Source organism: Cyprinodon tularosa, unplaced genomic scaffold, assembly GCF_016077235.1.
Source record: "Cyprinodon tularosa strain WSP-4 unplaced genomic scaffold, ASM1607723v1 ctg353, whole genome shotgun sequence".
Classification (NCBI taxonomy): domain Eukaryota; kingdom Metazoa; phylum Chordata; class Actinopteri; order Cyprinodontiformes; family Cyprinodontidae; genus Cyprinodon; species Cyprinodon tularosa.
Genome location: NW_024039067.1, coordinates 571561 through 591014, shown reverse-complemented (window position 1 = coordinate 591014; position 19454 = coordinate 571561). Strand labels below are relative to the sequence as shown.

Below are 19454 nucleotides of genomic sequence, written 5' to 3'. Positions count from 1 at the left end.
TTGTAATAGCTTACCACTAAGGTGGAAACTTGGACCAGCATAGAAAGTTTATATTTTTAATAGGTTTTGTTTTAGTCACTTATACGTGCAGCAGAGTAGGGGAGTATCCCTCATATATGAACTTGATGCCGTCAATATAACTTCAAAGACTTCAATGGATATAACTTCAGAGAAGTATACCAAGAACCATTTAAATGTATACTAAGGTATCACACCACTATATTTACATGAATGCCAAAGGCAAAAAGAAAACAAAATTTTCTGAAAAGTGCTTTAAACCAGTCATACTTGCCTTAACCCTTGCTAGGTAAGCAGAATAAAGCATTACCCTCGCTGTATGCAGTTAGCCAAGCCTTGTAGCCAAATAAATCTATAAACCTGACAAGCAGCTGAACTTTCGAAAGGATGACTGTGACGTCAGTAGTGTTAATTTTAGCAGCCATTTTTAAATTTAGTTTCAGTTTTAGTCCAGTTTCAGCATCGCTTGTTAGTTTTTATCACATTTAATCGACATCATCCCATTTTTATTTAGTCTAGTTTTAGTCGACTATAAGTCAGAGCTTTTTAGTCCAAGAAAACATAATTGTATTTGTTTAGTTTTAGTCAACAAAAACCGTCAACATTTTAGTCAGGACATAATTTTATCCTTTTACTTTTTTGTCAGCAGATAATATTTAACATTTCCTAAAATTATTTCACATTTCAACATTTTCTCTCATCTTTTTGATTAAAAAAAAACACAATTTTAAGGAACACATGCAGACATGGAAGATGTTCTGACAATATTTGCATATTTATTTTGAACATTAAGGTTCAAAGACACAAACACAAATGCTTGCATTAAAACAAATAAAATACACCTGACAAAGGAAACAAATAAATAAAGTGTCTTATGAACTTAACACAAGTGCTGGCTGTTTAAAGCTAGTTCACATAGAATAATAAAATAAATATATTTGAGGTCAATGTTGTGAAGAAAAAAAATCTCCAACTGATACAACAAAATGCTTTCCTGCCAGCTAGTTCACATGGTATATAAAGGTACAGTATTTAAGTGAAACAAGGCATAGCTTGCTAGTCCTGAGAATCAGCTTTGTATTTGGTGTCAGAAATTAAGGAAGCTTGTATAGCTGGCCTGTCATTGTTTCTGGATGGTTGTTGGTGGTGGTGTATCTTCAATCTGGAACAGAAACTAATACAATGTCAGGATAGATGCGCAGCATAACAGGAATTCCAAGTGTATAAGTAGCATATAGGTCTGTTTTTTTCCTTAACAAAAACTAAGTCTCTGTAGAAACTTCATTTGACCATCCATTTCAATCTCATACAAACAACCTATCATTTTATGCAGGAATAAATTGCAGACATTTTTATGTGTATATGTATTTTGGTTGTATTAATATTGATGCCAATTCAAATCAAATGTCCTTGTAATAGTAATGTGCAGATAAACAGAGCAGCATTTTATGTCACCAAATAAAGACATTGGGAGTTTGCATCCCTGCAGTGGTTCCCCTAGCAATGGCTATTTTGTGTATGAAAATCTAGGTTAAAGTTGCTCTGAATTATGTGTGGCATATTATTTTTATTTAGTCTTATCCTGATAAATTCCAGCTACCATGTGGCCACATTCCTTCCCTTCAACTAAAACCAAGCATTTGGTTTTGTTCTCCACTTCAGTGAAGTGAAAATGTGTCCATATATCACGTCTCCTCTTTCTCCCGAGCTCCGGGCAAAGCATGTTTTACTTTTAACCTGTTGCTGCCTCGCCGTGTATGTGTTGTGTAGGCTACTCTGTGTCCGCCCGGTCCAGGTTTGAAAGTGGGTGTGTGGCAGAAGAGGAGACAGGATTTGAAAAAAACCATAAAATATTAATAATATGTAATTTTCATCTCGTCTTTGTTCGTGAACTAAAATGTCCATAGATTTTAGTCCAGTCTTTATTTACCAAACTGCAGTTTTGTCTCGTCTTTATTAGTCCACGAAAATTATTTCTGATTTACTCCCAGTTATTGTTAATTAGTGGGGATTCTTGTCTTCTCGTTTCTTCTAGTTTTCGTTTGGTGAGAAATGTGCGTTGACGAAAATATTTTCGTTTAGTTTTCGTTAACGAAATTAACACTAGACGTCAGTGCTGTGGTGGAAGGTGGTGTGCAAATAAAGCTGCTTTCAGCTGTGGGTCCTGTTCCTACCTTTAGCATTGCAGAGGAGCTTCTGCGCATGGATAACTTTCAACGAGTCTTTGGGCAAAGATTTTTTCGCCCCAGGGCACAAATACACTAATCAAAAAAATTAAAGGAACACTTTGTAATCAGAGTATAGCATCAAGTTAATTAAACTTCTAGGATATTTATTTGGTCAGGTAAGTAGCAGAGGGGGTTGTTAATCAGTTTCAGCTGCTTTGGTGTTAATGAAATTAACAACAGGTGAACTAGAGGGGCAACAACGATGCGACCATCAGAACAGGAATGGTTTTACAGGTGGAGGCCACTGACATTTTTTCCCCTCCTCACCTTTTCTGGCTCTTTTTCACCAGTTTTCATTTGGCTAGGGTCACTGTCACTACTGTTAGCATGAGACGCTACCTGGACCCTACAGAGGTTGCACAGGCAGTCCAACTCCTCCAGGATGGCACATCAATACGTGCCATTGCCAGAAGGTTTGCTGTGTCTCCCAGAACAATCTCAAGAGCATGGAGGAGATTCCAGGAGAGCAGGACAGGGCCATAGAAGGTCTACAACCCATCAACAGGACCGCTATCTGCTCCTTTGTGCAAGGAGGAGCAGGAGGAGCACTACCAGAGCCCTACAAAATGACCTCCAGCAGGCCACTGGTGTGAATGTCTCTGACCAAACACTCAGAAACAGGCTTCACGGGGGTGGCCTGGGGGCCCGACGTCCTCTAGTGGGCCCTGTGCTCACTGCCCGGCACCGTGGAGCTCGATTGGACACCAAAACCAACCTCCAGTATAGAATCATAACAGGCATAAACAATGAGTGTAGAGGTGTGAGGTAGTGGTTCTCTGAAGCACATTTCCCGCCTCAGATTACCGTGAGACACTGGGGATAGGGCTTCGATATCTCCTCCCGGATTAAGATTAAAAACAAAGTGTGTATCTGTTATTAAAGTCCTGTCGAGGGATGCAGAGTGGATGATCTTTCAAATGATGACCTGTGTAGGTAATCATGCTGTAAAATTCCCTCGCAGAGTTCCTGGGGTTGAAAAGCCTGTTTTCCATCTCTGCAAAGTGCCAAAAAACTCTAAATTCATGTGCCTGAAGTGAAAGGGCGATAAATCTCTCCTTCCGGTAAAGGCCTCATGGTGTACGAAGCCCTGTACCACATATTTAGGTATGGTCCCCAAAAATAGATTCTCTTGGTTGCAAATTCTTGAATTTTCTGGGATAGAAAACGTCTTCACATTAACTCTCAACGACGGATAAAGCGAAATACTGCCTATCAACGCCAAAGTGTGACCTAAGCATATGGTGGGAGAAACGGAAACCTTTTTCACAAATAGAGAAACCCCTAACATCTTTAGTCGAAAAGTAGAATCACGAGCCCCCATTAAACAAAACGCATCGCTGGCTCTTGTTAATTTAATTCTCATATCAACAGAATTCAAAAAGTCTTTCACAGAAAAATATATCCCTGTGTAGAGCTCCTATCATGTGAACCTCTTTAGTTTCTGCTGATTCTGCGGCTCTCTGATTCAATCCGCAATTAGGTCCGTTAGCGGGAATGATTGAATCAATAGCACCGGCCGTATCTTTGAAAATTATGTTTATTCCTCTCTTCACCAACAACAAACCCTGAGGATTTGGTGACATTTGATCATTACTTGCTAATATTAAAGGAGAGGAACCATATATTTCAGCTGCCTGAAATAATCATTTCCCCCTCCATTAACTGGAATCAAATTAATTTACCTGCAAGTCTTTAACTGTGTTTATTCCTCTCTTCATTACCAACAAATCCTGTGGATTTGTTGGTAATTACTCTTTATTTGCAAAAATTAGCTGCATGAAATAATCAGTTCCCCCTTCCATAAAATGGGAACAAATTAATTTATCTGCAAGTCTTTTAATTTCCTTATTCCTCATACAACCAACAAAAAAACCATGTGGATTTGGTGACATTTGATCATTATTTGCGAAATTAAATGAGGGGAACCATATGTTTAAGCTGCATGAAATAATCAGTTCCCCCTCCATAAAATGGGAACAAATTAAATTACCTGCAAGTCTTTAACTGTGCTTATTTCTCTGTTCACAAACAACAAACCGTGTGGAAATGGTCATATTTACTCTTTAAATGCCAAAATTAAAGGAGGGGAACCATGTATTTCAGCTACCTGAAATAATCTGTTCCCCCTTCATAAAATGGGAACAAATTCATTTATCTAGAAGTCTTTAACTTTGCTTATTCCCCTTAAAAAACAAAACAAAAAAAAAATGTAAATTTGGTGACGTTTGATCATTGTTTGTCAAAATCAAAGGAGGGGAACCATATATTTCAGCTGCCTGAATTAGTCAGCGCCCCCTCCATAAAATGGAAAGAAATTCAATTACCTACAAGTCTTAACTGTGTTTATTCCTGTCTTCATCATCAACAAACCCTGTGGATTTGGTGATATTTACGCTTTAAATGCCTAAATTAAAGGAGCGGAACCATATTTTTCAGCTGCCTAAATTAGTCAGTACCCCCTCCATATACTGGGGGAAAAATCATTTCCCTGCAAGTCTTTAACTGTGCTTTTTCTTGTTGCCACAAACCATGAACCCTGAGGATTTGGTGACATTTGATCATTATTTTCAAAAATTAAAGGTGGGGAAACATATATTTCAGCTGCCTGAAATAATCATTTCCCCCTCATTAAAATGGGAACAAATACATTTACCTGTAAGTCTTTAACTGTGCCTATTCCTTTCAGTACCAACAAATATCCCTGTGGATTTGGTGACATTTCTTTATTATTTGCCAAAATTAAAGGAGGGGAAAAATATATTTCAGCTGCCTGAAATAATCAGTTCCCCCTCCACAAAATGGGAATAAATTAATTTACCTGCAAGTCTTTAACAGTTCTTATTCCTCTCTTCACCAACAACAAATCATGTGGATTTGGTGACATTTGATCATTATTAGCCAAAGTTAAAGGAGGGGAACCATATATCACAGCTGCCTGAATCAATCAGTTCCCCATTCAGATTATGGAAAAAAAATTCATTTACCTGCAAGTCTTTAGCTGTGCTTATTTCTCTGTTCACCAGCAACTAATCCTGTGGATTTGGTGAAGCTTCATCATTATTTCCCCAAATTACAAACTCTTTGGATTTTGTGACATTTCATCATTATTTGCAAACATTAAAGGTGGGGAACCATATATCACAGCTGCCTGAAACAATCAGTTCCCCCCTTATTAAAATGGGAAAAAATTAATTTACCTGCAGGTCTTTAACTGTGCTTATTTCTTTGCTCACCAACAACTTATCATGTGGATTCGGTGACACTCCACCATTATTTCCCAAAATGAAAGGAAGGGAATCATATATTTCAGCTGCCTGAAATAATCAGTTACCCCCTCGTTAAAATGGGAACAAATTAATTTATGGTACCTGCAAGTCTTTAAATTTAAGGGATAAGATTGCACTGTTCTGTACTGCTGTACAGCATCTGCGTTTAATTTAGCTCCTGCTTTCCTTTCTACTCGTTCGCCTTTTGTCCCAGAAATACCAAAGTGTTCCACAGACAGAAACCCTAAAGAAACTGGCTCCAACATGCAAGAACTTTTATCAATCTCAGGAAGAAACCCAGCGTGTCACATAATTATGTCCTTTCCCCCGGTAACAGTGATTAAACTAACCATTCTTTTTGTCATTGTTTTGTTTTGTTTTTTTCTCCTAACTCTTTGCTGTGAGTGTTGCTGTATTTATGTTGAGGACTTAATGTGATGAGTTTGTGAAACTGTTGGTGATTTTAAATGTTTATGCCATCTTAGCACAAAGATCAAAGCCTCTCTTTGTTAAGGAATCGTACTTTTCTGTGGAAAGTTTCGTCATTTTGTTTGGTTTTTAATTCAGTCACACCTGGTTATGCTTTAGCGTATCAATAGCAAATCCTAGCCTCCCTCTCCTCCCAGAAGGTTCAAACTAACACAAAATAAAATAATCTCCTGTATTTCTCTTCAGGCACATTCCAAGATATCCGTCTGCAGAACCTTTCTTTGTTGTTTTTTTGTTTTGGCACAAAAGCTTTACATATATGAGTGATTTATATATATCTATACATCAATATAGATATATATAAATGGATTTACAGCTATTTCATTATTTTATTTGCTTAGTTGGGCCTTTAATCGTGTATCATTTTGCACTAAGAATGGCATAATCCATTTACTGTTTGTGTTGGCTATAACTGAGCCTGTTGTCCTGGTTCTTTATAAATGCTCTCTGTATACTGTAACCATGTTTCTTGTTCTTTCACCATTTGCATATAATGTAAATGTTATCACTCCTAAATAATTTATTGCTAACAAAGAACAAAAATGACACAAAACATGCTACTGATTGTATGTATTTTTAAAATAAGCCTATTTTTTTTTCTGTAAAAAAACAAAAACTGTGTTCAGCACTTTTATTCTGGGGTTTTGCTTTTATTTTCTATATATATTTATAATTTAGATCTAAATGTAAATATTGTAAAATTTGTGCCTTTCGACTAATTCTTTAAGAATTAAAAAAGGTTTTCTACTCATTAAAGGAAGGACTATATGAAAACGCAACCTTAACTTTGTAAACAAATAAAAACTTCAAGATTGCGGAAGACTGATTTTTTTAATTTATTTTTTTTGTAAGTTGTTTTTTAGGAGTTATTTGAACTGTCATGAAGTAGTGGATTCATTTTAGGGAATTTTACCTGCATCCCGTGAGCTCCCTCTTGTGGATGAACGTAGCAACTGCAATAGAGCTGACTGAAGACTGATGAATACAGGACAAGCTGTGGATATCCCAGCAAACTACACAGCTCTCCATCAGAAAGGGTAAAGCACGGTTCTACTGGAAAAAGAAAAATATCCTCAGCTTAGATCTGTGAAACAGCTGCCATTAATTATAGACTCCAGAAACGCAGGAGGTGTTGATATGTGGCAATAAGAAAACCATTTTTGAAAGAGGTTCTGCTAAAAGTCAACCTTCAGGATTATAAAGCAAATACTAATAAGAAGCCACTCTATTCGGATGACAACATTTAATTCAAATGTATACAGTGTGTGATGGATAAATAACAGCACATGGTGCTGGTAGCGTCATGCTGCGGGGAGGGGTTCAGTAGATAGAGAAAAATACAAAGCAATTATTTCAGATTGTGGAAAACCTTCCAATAGGACAGGTGTCTGCAACCTGCAGCTCCGGAGCCTCGTGTGGCTCTTTGGACTCTCTACCATGACTCCTAACAGTTGCTTTAATGACATAAAGAACTAAATAATGTACTATGAGAACATTTACCAGTCTTAAATGCTTTTGTGGGTTTTTTAAAAGATGTTGGAAAGCACCAGAAAAATATATATTTTTAGCTATTTTTCCTTTAACTAGCTTGGAAACTAGGTGTTTTATTATATATATATATATATATATATATATATATATATATATATATATATATATATATATATATATATATATATATATATATATATATATATATATATATATATATATATATATATATATATATATATATATATATATATATATATATAAAACTGTTTTCTCACCCCTCGTGGGGTGGTATGTGTCATCCTCAAGCTCGGGTCCTCTACCAGAGGCCTGGGAGTTTGAGGGTTCTGCGCAGTATCTTAGCTGTTCCTAGGACTGCGCTCTTCTGGACAGAGACCTCTGATGTTTTACCTGGAATTTGCTGTAGCCACTCTCCCAGTTTGGGGGTCACAGCCCCCAGTGCTCCAATTACCACTGGCACCACTGCTGCTCTTACTTTTCAATTCTTTTCTAGCTCCTCCTTCAGTCCTTGGTATTTCTCAAGCTTCTCGTGTTCTTTCTTCTTAATGTTGCTGTCGCTTGGGATTGCCTCATCTATCACTACTGCCTTCTTCTGCTGTTTGTCGATCAACACGATGTCTGGTTGGTTAGCCATCACCTGTTTGTCAGTCTGGATCTTGAAGTCCCATCTTAGCTTAGCTCGGTCATTCTCAACTACCTTAGGAGGTGTCTTCCATTTTGACCTTGGGACTTCCAGCCCATACTCATGGCAGATGTTCCTGTACACTATGACAGCTACCTGGTTGTGGCGTTCCATGTATGCACTTCCTGCCTGCATTTTACACCCTGCTGTTATGTGCTGTATTGTTTCAGAGGCATCTTTGCACAGTCTGCATCGGGGGTCCTGCCTGGTGTGGTAGACCTTGGCCTCTATTGATCTTGTACTGAGTGCCTGTTCTTGTGCTGTCATGATTAGTGCCTCTGTGCTGTCCTTCAGTCCAGCCTTTTCCAGCCACTGGTAGGATTTTTTGATATCAGCCACTTCTTCTATTTGTCTGTGGTATACGCCATGCAGCGGCTTGTCCCTCCATGATGGTTCTCCTTCCTCTTTCTTGTCCTCACTTTCGTTTTTTTCCTGCCTGAGGTACTCACCAAGCCATTTGTCTTTGGGGGCCATCTTTCTGATGTACTCCTGGATCTTAGTTGTTTCATCCTGGACAGTGGTCTTGACACTCACTAGCCCTCGGCCTCCCTCGCTACGCTTGGTGTACAGTCTCAGAGTGCTGGATTTGGGGTGGAACCCTCCATGCATTGTGAGGAGCTTTCTTGTCTTGATGTCAGTAGCCTCTATCTCCTCCTTTGGCCAGTTTATTATACCAGCGGGGTATCTGATGACTGGTAGGGCATATGTGTTGATGGCTTGGATCTTGTTTTTCCCATTCAGCTGACTTTTCAGGACCTGCCTTACTCTTTGTAGGTATTTAGCTGTGGCAGTCTTTCTTGCCATCTCCTCGTGGTTTCCGTTAGCCTGTGGCACCCCAAGGTATTTGTAGCTGTCCTGAACATCTGTTATGTGGCCTTCTGGTAGTTCAACCCCCTCGGTTCTGATCATCTTCCCTCTCTTTGAGACCATGCCACCGCACTTGTCCAGTCCGAATGACATCCCAATGTCGTTGCTGTAGATCCTGGTAGTGTGGATCAGTGAGTCGATGTCTCGCTCACTCCTGGCATACAGCTTGATGTCATCCATGTAGAGGAGGTGACTGATGATTGTTCCGCTTCGGAATTGGTATCCGTAGCCATTCTTTGTGATGATCTGGCTGAGGGGGTTCAGGCCTATGCAGAACAGCAGCGGGGATAGTGCATCACCCTGGTATATGCCGCACTTGATGGTGACTTGTGCTATTGGCTTTGCATTGGCTTCCAGACTTGTTTTCCACAGCTTCATTGAGTTCTTGATGAAGGCTATTAGAGTCCTGTTGATCTTGTACATTTCCAGGCATTCCAGTATCCATGTATGTGGCATTGAGTCATAGGCTTTCCTATAGTCAATCCAGGCAGTGCACAGATTTGTCTGCCTGGTCTATATATATTTATATATATATATATATGCTTTTTTACATCAAATATTACCCAACAGAAAAAAGTCCATACTTCAGTTATATGAATCGTTTGATGTTTTTCCTAACTTTGAAAGCAAAGAATCCAAATCAGTTTTTGGTTATTTAAAATGGAAACAGATTTCTTATTGCAGATATTTTACAAAAATAATTGGATGTTTTTTAATTAAAAAAAATCATGTAATATTTTGCGGCTCTTAACGAGTTTTAATTGGCTGGACTCAGGGCAAAATGGCTTTTTGGATATGAAAGGTTGCAGATCCCTGGTCTATGGGTATGCTGATCTGACAGTAGAGGAGGAGGTAAAGCAGAGCAAAAGACCACGACTCTTTGGTGCTCTTGATTACATTAAATTCAAATGATTGAATATTTGTTGTTTGTTTGCAGTTTTTATTATATGTACATTTTTTTCTGTTTTTTTGTTTTATTGTCTTGTGCTATACTCCCCCCCTTTGTGTGAAATCCCTGACCTGACCCCACTGTAGGCTCCCTGATAAAGCTGGTCTAGAACCGCCATTAAAGGACCGCAGTTAAGATGTAGGCCTTATAATTATTGCTCTTATTTACACAGGAAAATGACCAAATATGGAGAATGAAATAATTAAAATGTGACTCTTTAAATGAAAGGAATTTAGCAGCCGTTTATAAACAGCCAATGATCTTTTATCCTGCTGTTTAAAGCAGGAACAAGAGATAATAATAATGGATGTAAAAGATTGCAGTCATTTCCCAGCAGGTATTTTATCGGTGATCGAAAGCCCTTCCTTTGACGTTGACTCACGTCATTACGTCGCGAAACTGAGCGCGCACGTTCCGGACACGCCCCCGCTCACCTGAGCTGCTGAAGATTTCAGGGAGAATCCAGGTAGAAAGCAAAGAGTCAAAGAGAGAAAACGATACGCGAAGAGGACTACAGACAACAGGAAACATCCAGACGGTTTAATACGGAGAGGAAACAGACAGGTTTGGAAACTTTATTTGTTTTATTGAGAAATAATTAAAAAATTAATAAATAAAAAAGTTTTTGGTAGGAGAGTCTCAGCTCTAACAAACAGGTGATTCCAGCAGCTGTCGCCTGTTGGCCTTTTCTTTAAATTAGAATATTTTGTCGCAGCCAAATGGATCCTTCTGGATAGTTTAATCTCTTTAAGTCCAAAGTTTAACTAATATCTACATAAAATGATTTAAAAAAAACAAGTTTTATTTTATCTGTCCGGTTTTACCTTACAATGTATTTCAGTCACGGTGTTGGTTGTTTTGTTTGAAAGTTGAATTGACTCCAGATTTACCGAGTTTTGGACCATTTCTCTGTTTTTGCTGCAGTTCTTGCTGTTTGTATATTTGAACTGTGACTGACAGACAGCTGCAGGCCCTGCTCTCTCCCCCCTCTCTTCCTTTTCTTTCCCTCACCATACTGGTTCTGCCACACTTACAAGTTTCTACTTGCCTGCCACAGAGTTTCACAACAGTTTCGGCTGCATTCCCAAAGTGCTCCGTCTTCCTCTGCCTTCATGCCAATCAGCCTTTGGATCTGATGAACTGATTGAGGCTCTAAAGTTTACTGTCACTCCAAAGGGTTTTAATCAAACCCCTGGATTTTTTTCCAAATGGTAAACTTGGTGATGCATGAACAATGAATTGGATTGATTTGACTCTGGTGGATGCTCTCTCTCTAGTGCTGCAATGACTAGAAACAATATAAACTTATTTATTAACCATTAAAGCCACGATACAGAAACTCTATAAGACACAATATTATATAGAGATGGAGAATGTGTCTGGACTGTATTTGAACAAATTAGGGTATTTTGTTGAATGAATGAACAGAAACAGCATCTGCTTGGAGTCAGTATTAATATGAAATATTAATTAAACTAAAAGAATCAGTGCTTGTTTATAGGACTGAACCATTTTGCAAAAATTCAAAAAAGAAACTATTTTCAACCAATATTGCGATTTTCTTTTGTACTAAGCATAACCATGATGATGTTTTACTCCAAGGTTTCAGTTTTTTCATGAGCTTGAAAGCCTGCTTGTCCAGAATCCAGAGCTGCAGGACTTTGCTGTAACAGTTGAAAAAGTTCTTACTTCTTCTATAATGCATAGATCTAGGTGGTAGCTGCAACTCTTGGTTCTTTAAGTGCGACAGCTTACCCACTTTAATTGTATTAACGCCACCTAAGAGAGAAATGTAATGTCTTACTCTTGTTAAATTCATTTTGACTAAAATTGAGTGTCTCTGCGTTTTGAAAATAGCATTTTTCTAAATTGCAGTTATACTGCAAATGCAATTAATTGCCCAGTCCTACTTTTTTTTATAGATGCATTGTTTAAATCTAATCATCCTGCCGCAGGCTAAAAACATGCAGCTCAGGTTTGTTGGTCATTTTTTTATGTGTGCGGCTGTTTGCTGGTGAGCCGTCCAGGTTTGACCTCCTGCTGATGGAGCTGGCAGCACCTTCCCTGGCAGCCATTATGGATTAAACATTAGGATTTAGAAGAATTATATTTGGTGTGACTTAATACAGTAAGAACTATATTTAAGTTGGATTTATTTCTTACAGCTGAGCTTGTTTTATTAACTCTGAACGTGAATGTGATGTTTGTAGGAGTTATTCTTATATCTGAATGCTTGGTATCAATGCTCTAGTATCAGGCACTTCATGGCTGGTTTCAGTTTTGTTTTTGATTAAATTTTCCTTTAACTACCACTATCCTTTAATTACCATTCTCAAAGGGACTTTGATAAAGTGTTTGAATCAAACAGTAACTTTAGGAATGATTGGATCCCCATTTATCCAGCAGAGCAGATTTTCCTAACGTTAATTTAGCATCAAACACTTGGTGTTGGTCAATGTTGAGCAATCAAAAATATAATATGTATCGTAACAAAAACAATATTAATATAAATATATCCAATCAAATCTTTGAGAATTTCACTTAACCAAGATCCAGAACCGCTCGGCATTCTGGGGGATGTAGGGTTTAGGCGGTCAGACACCAGATTTAGCAGAGCTGCTGTTAGGGCTGACATCAATTTAAAGGTTAATGGTTGTGTTAAAATAAAATTAGAAAGTGAATTACGTTAAAAGGTCAATCAAAAGCAAAAAAATTGATAATTGGGGATATCTCGATCAGATATTGATATCAGAAATCGGTGCAATATCGGCCTGATACTAGAACGCTATGAGCATTAAAATTACTGAATAACAAATTAGTCAATTTTTCTCATATCTGATTTTGTTAAGTAATGTTTTCTGTTTGACAGAATAAACCTTTTCAATCATTCCACTCTATGAAATGGATATTAATATGATATATAATAAATGTTGATATATTATGTCTATTGTTATCCGTCAATGCTCAAAGCTGTGATATCTGTATCATATCGGATATAAAAGGCTTGTATCTCACAGCCCTGTTGTTGGTTCTGGTTTACAAACTGAAAATGTTACCAGTTCCTATTATCTTAAGTAAAAATAGCCTTTTTTATGTGTTCCTCCTCTCAGTTACAGCTGATCAAGTCTGTAATCGCAGTGATTTTGATGCCTAAAAGTGCAGAATAAACTTCAAAGTCTCATGTGTAGCATCCAGGTAGCTTGTAAGGCGGCTGTTTGCTCTGTTTTCCCAAAGCCCTCAGAAAGTGGAAGCTGAAAATGCCAGGTCTGTGTAACTACAGCTACTCTGTAAACCTCTGAAGTGTTTGTGGTGGGAAGGTTCATATTTGCACAGGGAAGCCTTGCTTTTCCTCGCTGCTTACTCAACCACTGGTTAAGTTCCCAGCTGGTAACTGTGCATGCTGGATGTCCCAGCAGGAGTGGCTTCAAAGTGAAAGAAAGTTAAAAATCCCCCGACCACAAACATGGAGTAATAACCTACAAAGTAACAGAGGAAACACCTGTGCTCATGGCTGCAGGTCATCCTGTTATTTTCTTACTATCGGATTAATATTTCACCTCCAGTAACGGGCCAGTTGTCACACAGCCTGCTGATCCCTGCCCAGGATCCTGCTCTGTTGCCAAAACCAAACCCACACTTACTGCTAGAGGTGAAGCCTTTTCCAATGTAGAAGTGCTGTGATGTAGGTAAGGGACAGGTGACTGCGGCCCTAAAGAGGCAGGACACTGATTATCAGAAAACAGGAGTGCAGGGGCACTCCCACGCTCTGGGGCGTGGATAAACGTTAACTACGAAGCAGAGATAACATCAAAGCTCGCTGTTGCCACGGTGCTATTTCCTGGTCCTGAGACACAACAGAGCCACTGTAGGAACCCAGGAAACCTAACTCCAGACCAGAGGATCTATATTGTAGCAAACAGCCCGTCAATTATTAACAGACCAGTGCTCTCATTCCTCCATCGTAACCATGGCGCCCAGCAGACTGAAACTCAGCCAGCAGCCTGGGACCTGCAGCCACTGCTGCCTGGAGGAGCAGTTGACCAATCTGCTCACACAGCGCTGACACTGGGAGCAACTGACTGACCCTTTATGAAAGGAGTCGCTGCAGAGAGCTCTGAGCTCAGCTCTGGATGGATGCATGAGGGATTCCACTTTCTAGTTTCTAACTTTGAGTTCTTTCACCATCATGCGTGGTGGGATTATGGTATGTTTGACCTCATCCTCTGACCGACTCACCAGTGGAAATATTTAAAGAAGAGAAGACGGCTGCAGCAGCACTGCTGTCATCATGAAACTGACACAGAGACTCAAACTACTGAAGAAATTTGGCTCTGAGCCCCCGGAGCCCCCACCGCTGTTGGTGGTGCCTGTAAGTCAATGGATCAAATGTGATGTGTATTCAAAGCGAGATCATATCGGATCAGGTCACAGAGACATTTACTGAAAACCAAGCGAGGCATTTTGCAGTTACATATGCTGCGTTTTTTTGGGGCTTATTATAAAAGTATTAAAGTTTTCAGGTCCAGGTAAAAGTCTTTGGTTTAATTAACTACAGCTGTGACAGATGACTTCATCATAATGACTTTAAAAAAGAATCAAGGGGAAGAAAAACGAAACAAAGAAAAAGAAGTTAACTTTGCTGTTTTTTCCTAAGAAAATTCAAATGTAGGGAGGCTTCGCTCTCTACATTTGCATTTTAAGTCAAGCAGCTCCTACAGCCATGTTGCAATGGTTTGTAACTCTAAACTACAATGCTGGTGTGGTTAAAAATCAGCCTAAAGGTTGAAGGCCAAACATTAGAACGTTACAGTTCATCATTAATATTCCGTTTTCAGAGAAGATTGTGAAAAACTTCCACAAAAAGCTGGAAGAAACTGTATAATGAATACTGTGCTAAAGCCCCCGGAGCTTTAATTGGTTTTAAATGAGAAGCCGCCACCTTTTCTGTGAACTATTACCTGCTTTTCTGTTCCTATAATCTAGTTGGGCTTGATTTCATGTTTTTGTGCTTGTTTTGTTTTTTTTCAAATGGAGTTTAGAAGTATAACTCTACACCTGTTTAGAGTATAACAGCATTAATAGGCTAACTTTTCTTACATTTTTTATATTTTAATCTAAAATATAGGCTTGTTTCTACACTGGAAGAAAATCTATTTATTAGAAAAGTTATTCTGATGTCAACAATTTAACACATTCGTTTTGGCTTCTGTTGGGCTGAAACCATTAAATGTATTAATCGTGATTAATCGATTATTGAAATAATCGTTAACTAATTCAGTAATTGATAAATCGTTAACTGGAGTATAGAGACTCTAAAATATGCCTTTAGCTGACAGAGCGACACAATTAGAGCAGTAGTTATACTTAGATTGTAAAAAAATATGTCAACATTTTGCATTTAAGATAAAAAAATGAAAGTATAGATTTTTTGTCCGTCAATATTCTCTATCCAGAACTGAAGTGGAAAAGTTTTAGTTTCACCTGGTTTAATTTTGTAAAAAAAAAATCTTCTTTAAGGAACCTTTGGCTATCCGATTATTGATCGATTTATTTTCACAGATGAATCATTCGCAAAACAATCATTAGTTGCGGCCCTGGGTTTCCAACTTCCAAATCTTTTCTAGTTTTAATGTTTTCAGTATTTCTTAGCTAGTTTAGTTTCAGTTTTAGTTTCAATCTTCTATGTAATATGAGTTACAAACAAGGAAAATCTAAAAAAGAAAACCACAATCATCATAATAACAGATATAAAACCCCAGATAAGTACAGACGGCTGCAGCACTAATGACCTGCCTGTCCTATCTGCCATCTGCTGGCAGAATGCGGTACAGCAAAAAAAAAGGGAAAAAAGCAACCGGGAACTAGAGCGGGAACTAAACTGACTTTTATTGCAGTGTCAGTTTTTGTCTTTTTTCAAGGTCTAGTTTTTATTTATAATTCATTTTAATGAAAATATTCTTTCCTTATTTCATCCCTTTTAGTTGATGATAATAACTTTGAGCCAGCTGACTGGCAGTGCATAGCTAACTCAGACCCTGCCCTCATATTAAAGGAACTCTAAAACATTGATTAACAAGCAAAAGACGTTTTTCCACTTTGAAACTGAGGTTTTTGTTTGAAGTGGCGCCTTGATTCTGGTGACCAGCTCATTTTAAAGTTTCACATCAAACTCTTGGACTGTTGAGGTCCTGCTCAGTATTAATGCTGATGTCCTGTAGCAGAACCAGCATATCTGAATACAGCAGCTGCCCTATTTAAGGTTGTATCACAGCCTGTAAGGAGGACGAAGCTCCACCTTAAATCCACCATCGTCTGAGAGCTCCATAGAGACCATGAGAGCGGGCAAAGCCTTTAGGGGGAGGAGCACTCTCCAGGTGAGGTCTCTGAAACCTTCTGCTGGGACAGGGAGAGCTACCACAGCAGGTCAGATTACCGATCGTTTCAGTGGGAGGATCAGGTTTCTGCTGGACGCCAGATTCCATTTATCCAGAACTAAATTGGAGGGAAAGGAGCTGCTGGCGGATGACCGTAGAACTTTGTGTTTGGCAGCGCATGGAGTATGAAGAGCAAGCTGCTGCTTGATGGCTGGGGGCCACAGGTGTTTTGCTCAGGTTAGAAAGCCCAGTGGAAAATGGAAGTGAGGTTTAAGGATCACATGGTAAGTGGAGAGAGTGATAAACAGACCATGTGATCAGAAATGTTTCTAAATGTTAGGATTTAAAGTAAATGAGGAGATTAATTTATAATCCATGAATTATTCGGTCTTAATGGTAAAATGAATTCTTTTTATATAATAAGCTATTGAATTTGATCACTTTAACAGATTTCATAGTTTATGACTAATCTTTAGATTAATCTAGTTCAGGTTTATTCTCTACTTCTGGCTCATGTTTAGTTTTAAATACAATACAAAAACATTTAAAATGTTTCTTCAGTTTAGCTTGTTAAAAACCTCTCAGGATGACCGACAGTCCAAACAGATCAAACGTGGATTAGGGATGAAAAAATTAATCAGATGCATTGATTATTGAAATAAACCTCTACTAATTTAGCAAACGATGATTAATTGTTAACATGCCTTTAGCTGACAGAGTGACCCACTTACAGCAGTAATTATACCAAGATTATAAAAAATATATAGATATTTTGCATTTAAAAAAGTATGCTCTATCTAGAACTCCTCAAGTGGAAAAGTTTGAGTTTCTCCTGGTTTCATTTCATAAAACAAATTCTTTAAGGAATCTTTGACTATCTGATTATTAATCAATTATTCGAAAAAATAATCGACAGATTAAACGATTTGTAAAATAATCGTTAGTTGCAGCCCTAGAGTTGATTATTCTTTTCCACAGTGAGGTGGATGGTAATGTACTAATGGACTAAAGTTCAGTCCTCCTGTAAATGTAGGTCTCCTCAGCAGCCAGTTGGCCTCCTTTTCCTTCTCAGCAGGAGTTTTATGCTCCTGTTTGCCTTTGCTCTTTGCTCCTCCTTTGGTTTTTACTGAGGGTCATTCCTAACGCCTTCTCAGAGTATGTTTGCTGAACGTGGCAAACGGTGACTCCCTGCTGATATGTTTTTATCCTTCTTTCTTTAATCGCTCGGACGTGAATCACAGCTAATAAACTGTAACGGAGCTAAAGAAATCAAACCTTTGGTGTGAGGTCGGGTTAAACATGCAGCTTGGCGAGAAATCAGGACAGAACTGGCTTTCAATTAGGTCAACTTTAACGTTAATAATTAACTTGGTTAAACAGTCGGCCACCTGTCCAAAGGTCTAACGCTGCTGATTCTCGCCTGCTTGTTTCAACGTTTCCAAACAACAGATTGCAAAACCTCTAAATAAGCGAATATTGATAAAAGAGCGCTTCAATCATGATCTCATTAGAAGTTAAAAGAAAAAGAATACTGACTATTAATACAAGCAAATCCGGTTATATTTAAGGTACATCCAGTTGAATACATTTCAGATGTTTTTTCTTTTTTTTTTTTTTTAGTAAAAGAAATCAGGCCCCCCAAGTCCTTGAGATTAGATAAAACGATTAGATAAAAGAGGGCTCCTTGAACAGCTCCTTGAACAGTTTGAGCAACACCCTGCAGGTTTCTACCTGGTTCTTGGGATCAACCTGAGCAATGAGGATTTACTCTGCTGAGGATGAGCTGACCTCTGCAGGGTTCTCATCTCTGAATCTATGAATCAGTAAATAACGTTGCAAATAAATTTTTATGTGCAACAGCTTTGTAAACTTTTTACATTTTTATGTCAAAAGCTGTAGAGCTTACCCCGATCCGACTTTGATTCCAATCAGTTGTTTTTAACTCAGCAGGCATCAAAGCTGATGTTTATTATTATTCATGGTTCATTCTTGAACAATGAAACTGACAAAAAAAACACCTTAAAGATGTATGGAAACAACCTCAGCAGGATGTACACCAAATATTCTGCTTTTGTTTCATGTAGATCTCAATCTGTGAGCTGAGTGGCACTTTGTTTGATTTGTTGTTGGATCTGTAGATTAGCTGCAAACAAGTGAGGTGTTATGTCTTCTGATGTGGACAAGATGTTAACATTCATGCATCCATAAGTAGCTGCAGAGAGGAAGGTGTGAAATGATGGCTTCCTTGCTTCAGCTGCAGGACTTGGCTAAAGAAATATCTTGGTCACTAGGGTAAAGAGCTTTGCAGAGGGAGCTGGCTGACAGAGGAACTTCGGTCATCCATAAGCCATGTCAGCTGTATGAAACAGATCAAATCCATGCATGCAACTCGTCAATGCTGTAGTTAAACAGACAACATGGCAGAACCTCGAATCTCGTCCCTGTTATTGCTCTCCCTAACAGATGTCAGCTTTAATAACTAATGTCCAGTCTACTTAATGATAAAATATCACTTATAGTTATATTACCAAATATTTATTTGGGGCAAGAATCAGAATTCATCTCGAATGTGTCTTCAGTTGCTCAATTCTTTTCATTTTATCATTTATACAAGAGAAATTAGTGTCAAATAAGATTCACTGTTTTTAATTTCTGAAACTAACATCTGTATTTCAGATCCACTGAATCTAAATAATTTTGTTTTCCTTACCGAGTTGGCATTGCCATGGTTTTCTGGACACATGGTTGGAGCCTTTCTCATGTTTTTACTGCTTTGCATATTTATTTATAGGCGGGGACCGGGAAGTTGCAGCTGTGACCAATTCCATGCAAAATAGGTTGTATAAAGGAAAGGTGTGCAGAAACGCGTAGAAGTGTACATTTATGTCATTGTTTTCTTTCAAACACTCCATAAACAAGCTGTTGGTATGAAAACCACACACTCTGTTTATGCCCCAGGGCTCAGGATTTTAAATGATGTAATGTAACAATGTAAAAACATTGCAAAGAGGAGCAGTGGGAGCTGCAAATACTATTGCAGGCGTTTTTACTAGCTGGAAATGATCAATG

At 38.3% G+C, this 19454-nt stretch overlaps 1 protein-coding gene across 4 annotated transcripts in view; it reads left to right on the top strand.

The window, feature by feature from the left end:
- The first annotated feature begins 10418 nt into the window (after positions 1–10418).
- The window catches only part of tjp3 (tight junction protein 3), a 31065-nt gene continuing 22029 nt past the window's right edge, over positions 10419–19454 (top strand). The window contains exon 1 of one of the 4 annotated variants that reach the window (XM_038295309.1): positions 10419–10575. Coding sequence is in view for 3 of the 4 variants with exons in the window: in XM_038295306.1 (XP_038151234.1) it covers positions 14300–14380 (81 nt within the window). In the remaining variant the exon portion in view is untranslated. Of the gene's footprint in view, positions 10576–13874; positions 14381–16401; positions 16670–19454 lie in introns of those variants that run through there. The other 3 variants (XM_038295306.1, XM_038295307.1, XM_038295308.1) reach the window with 3 other exon arrangements.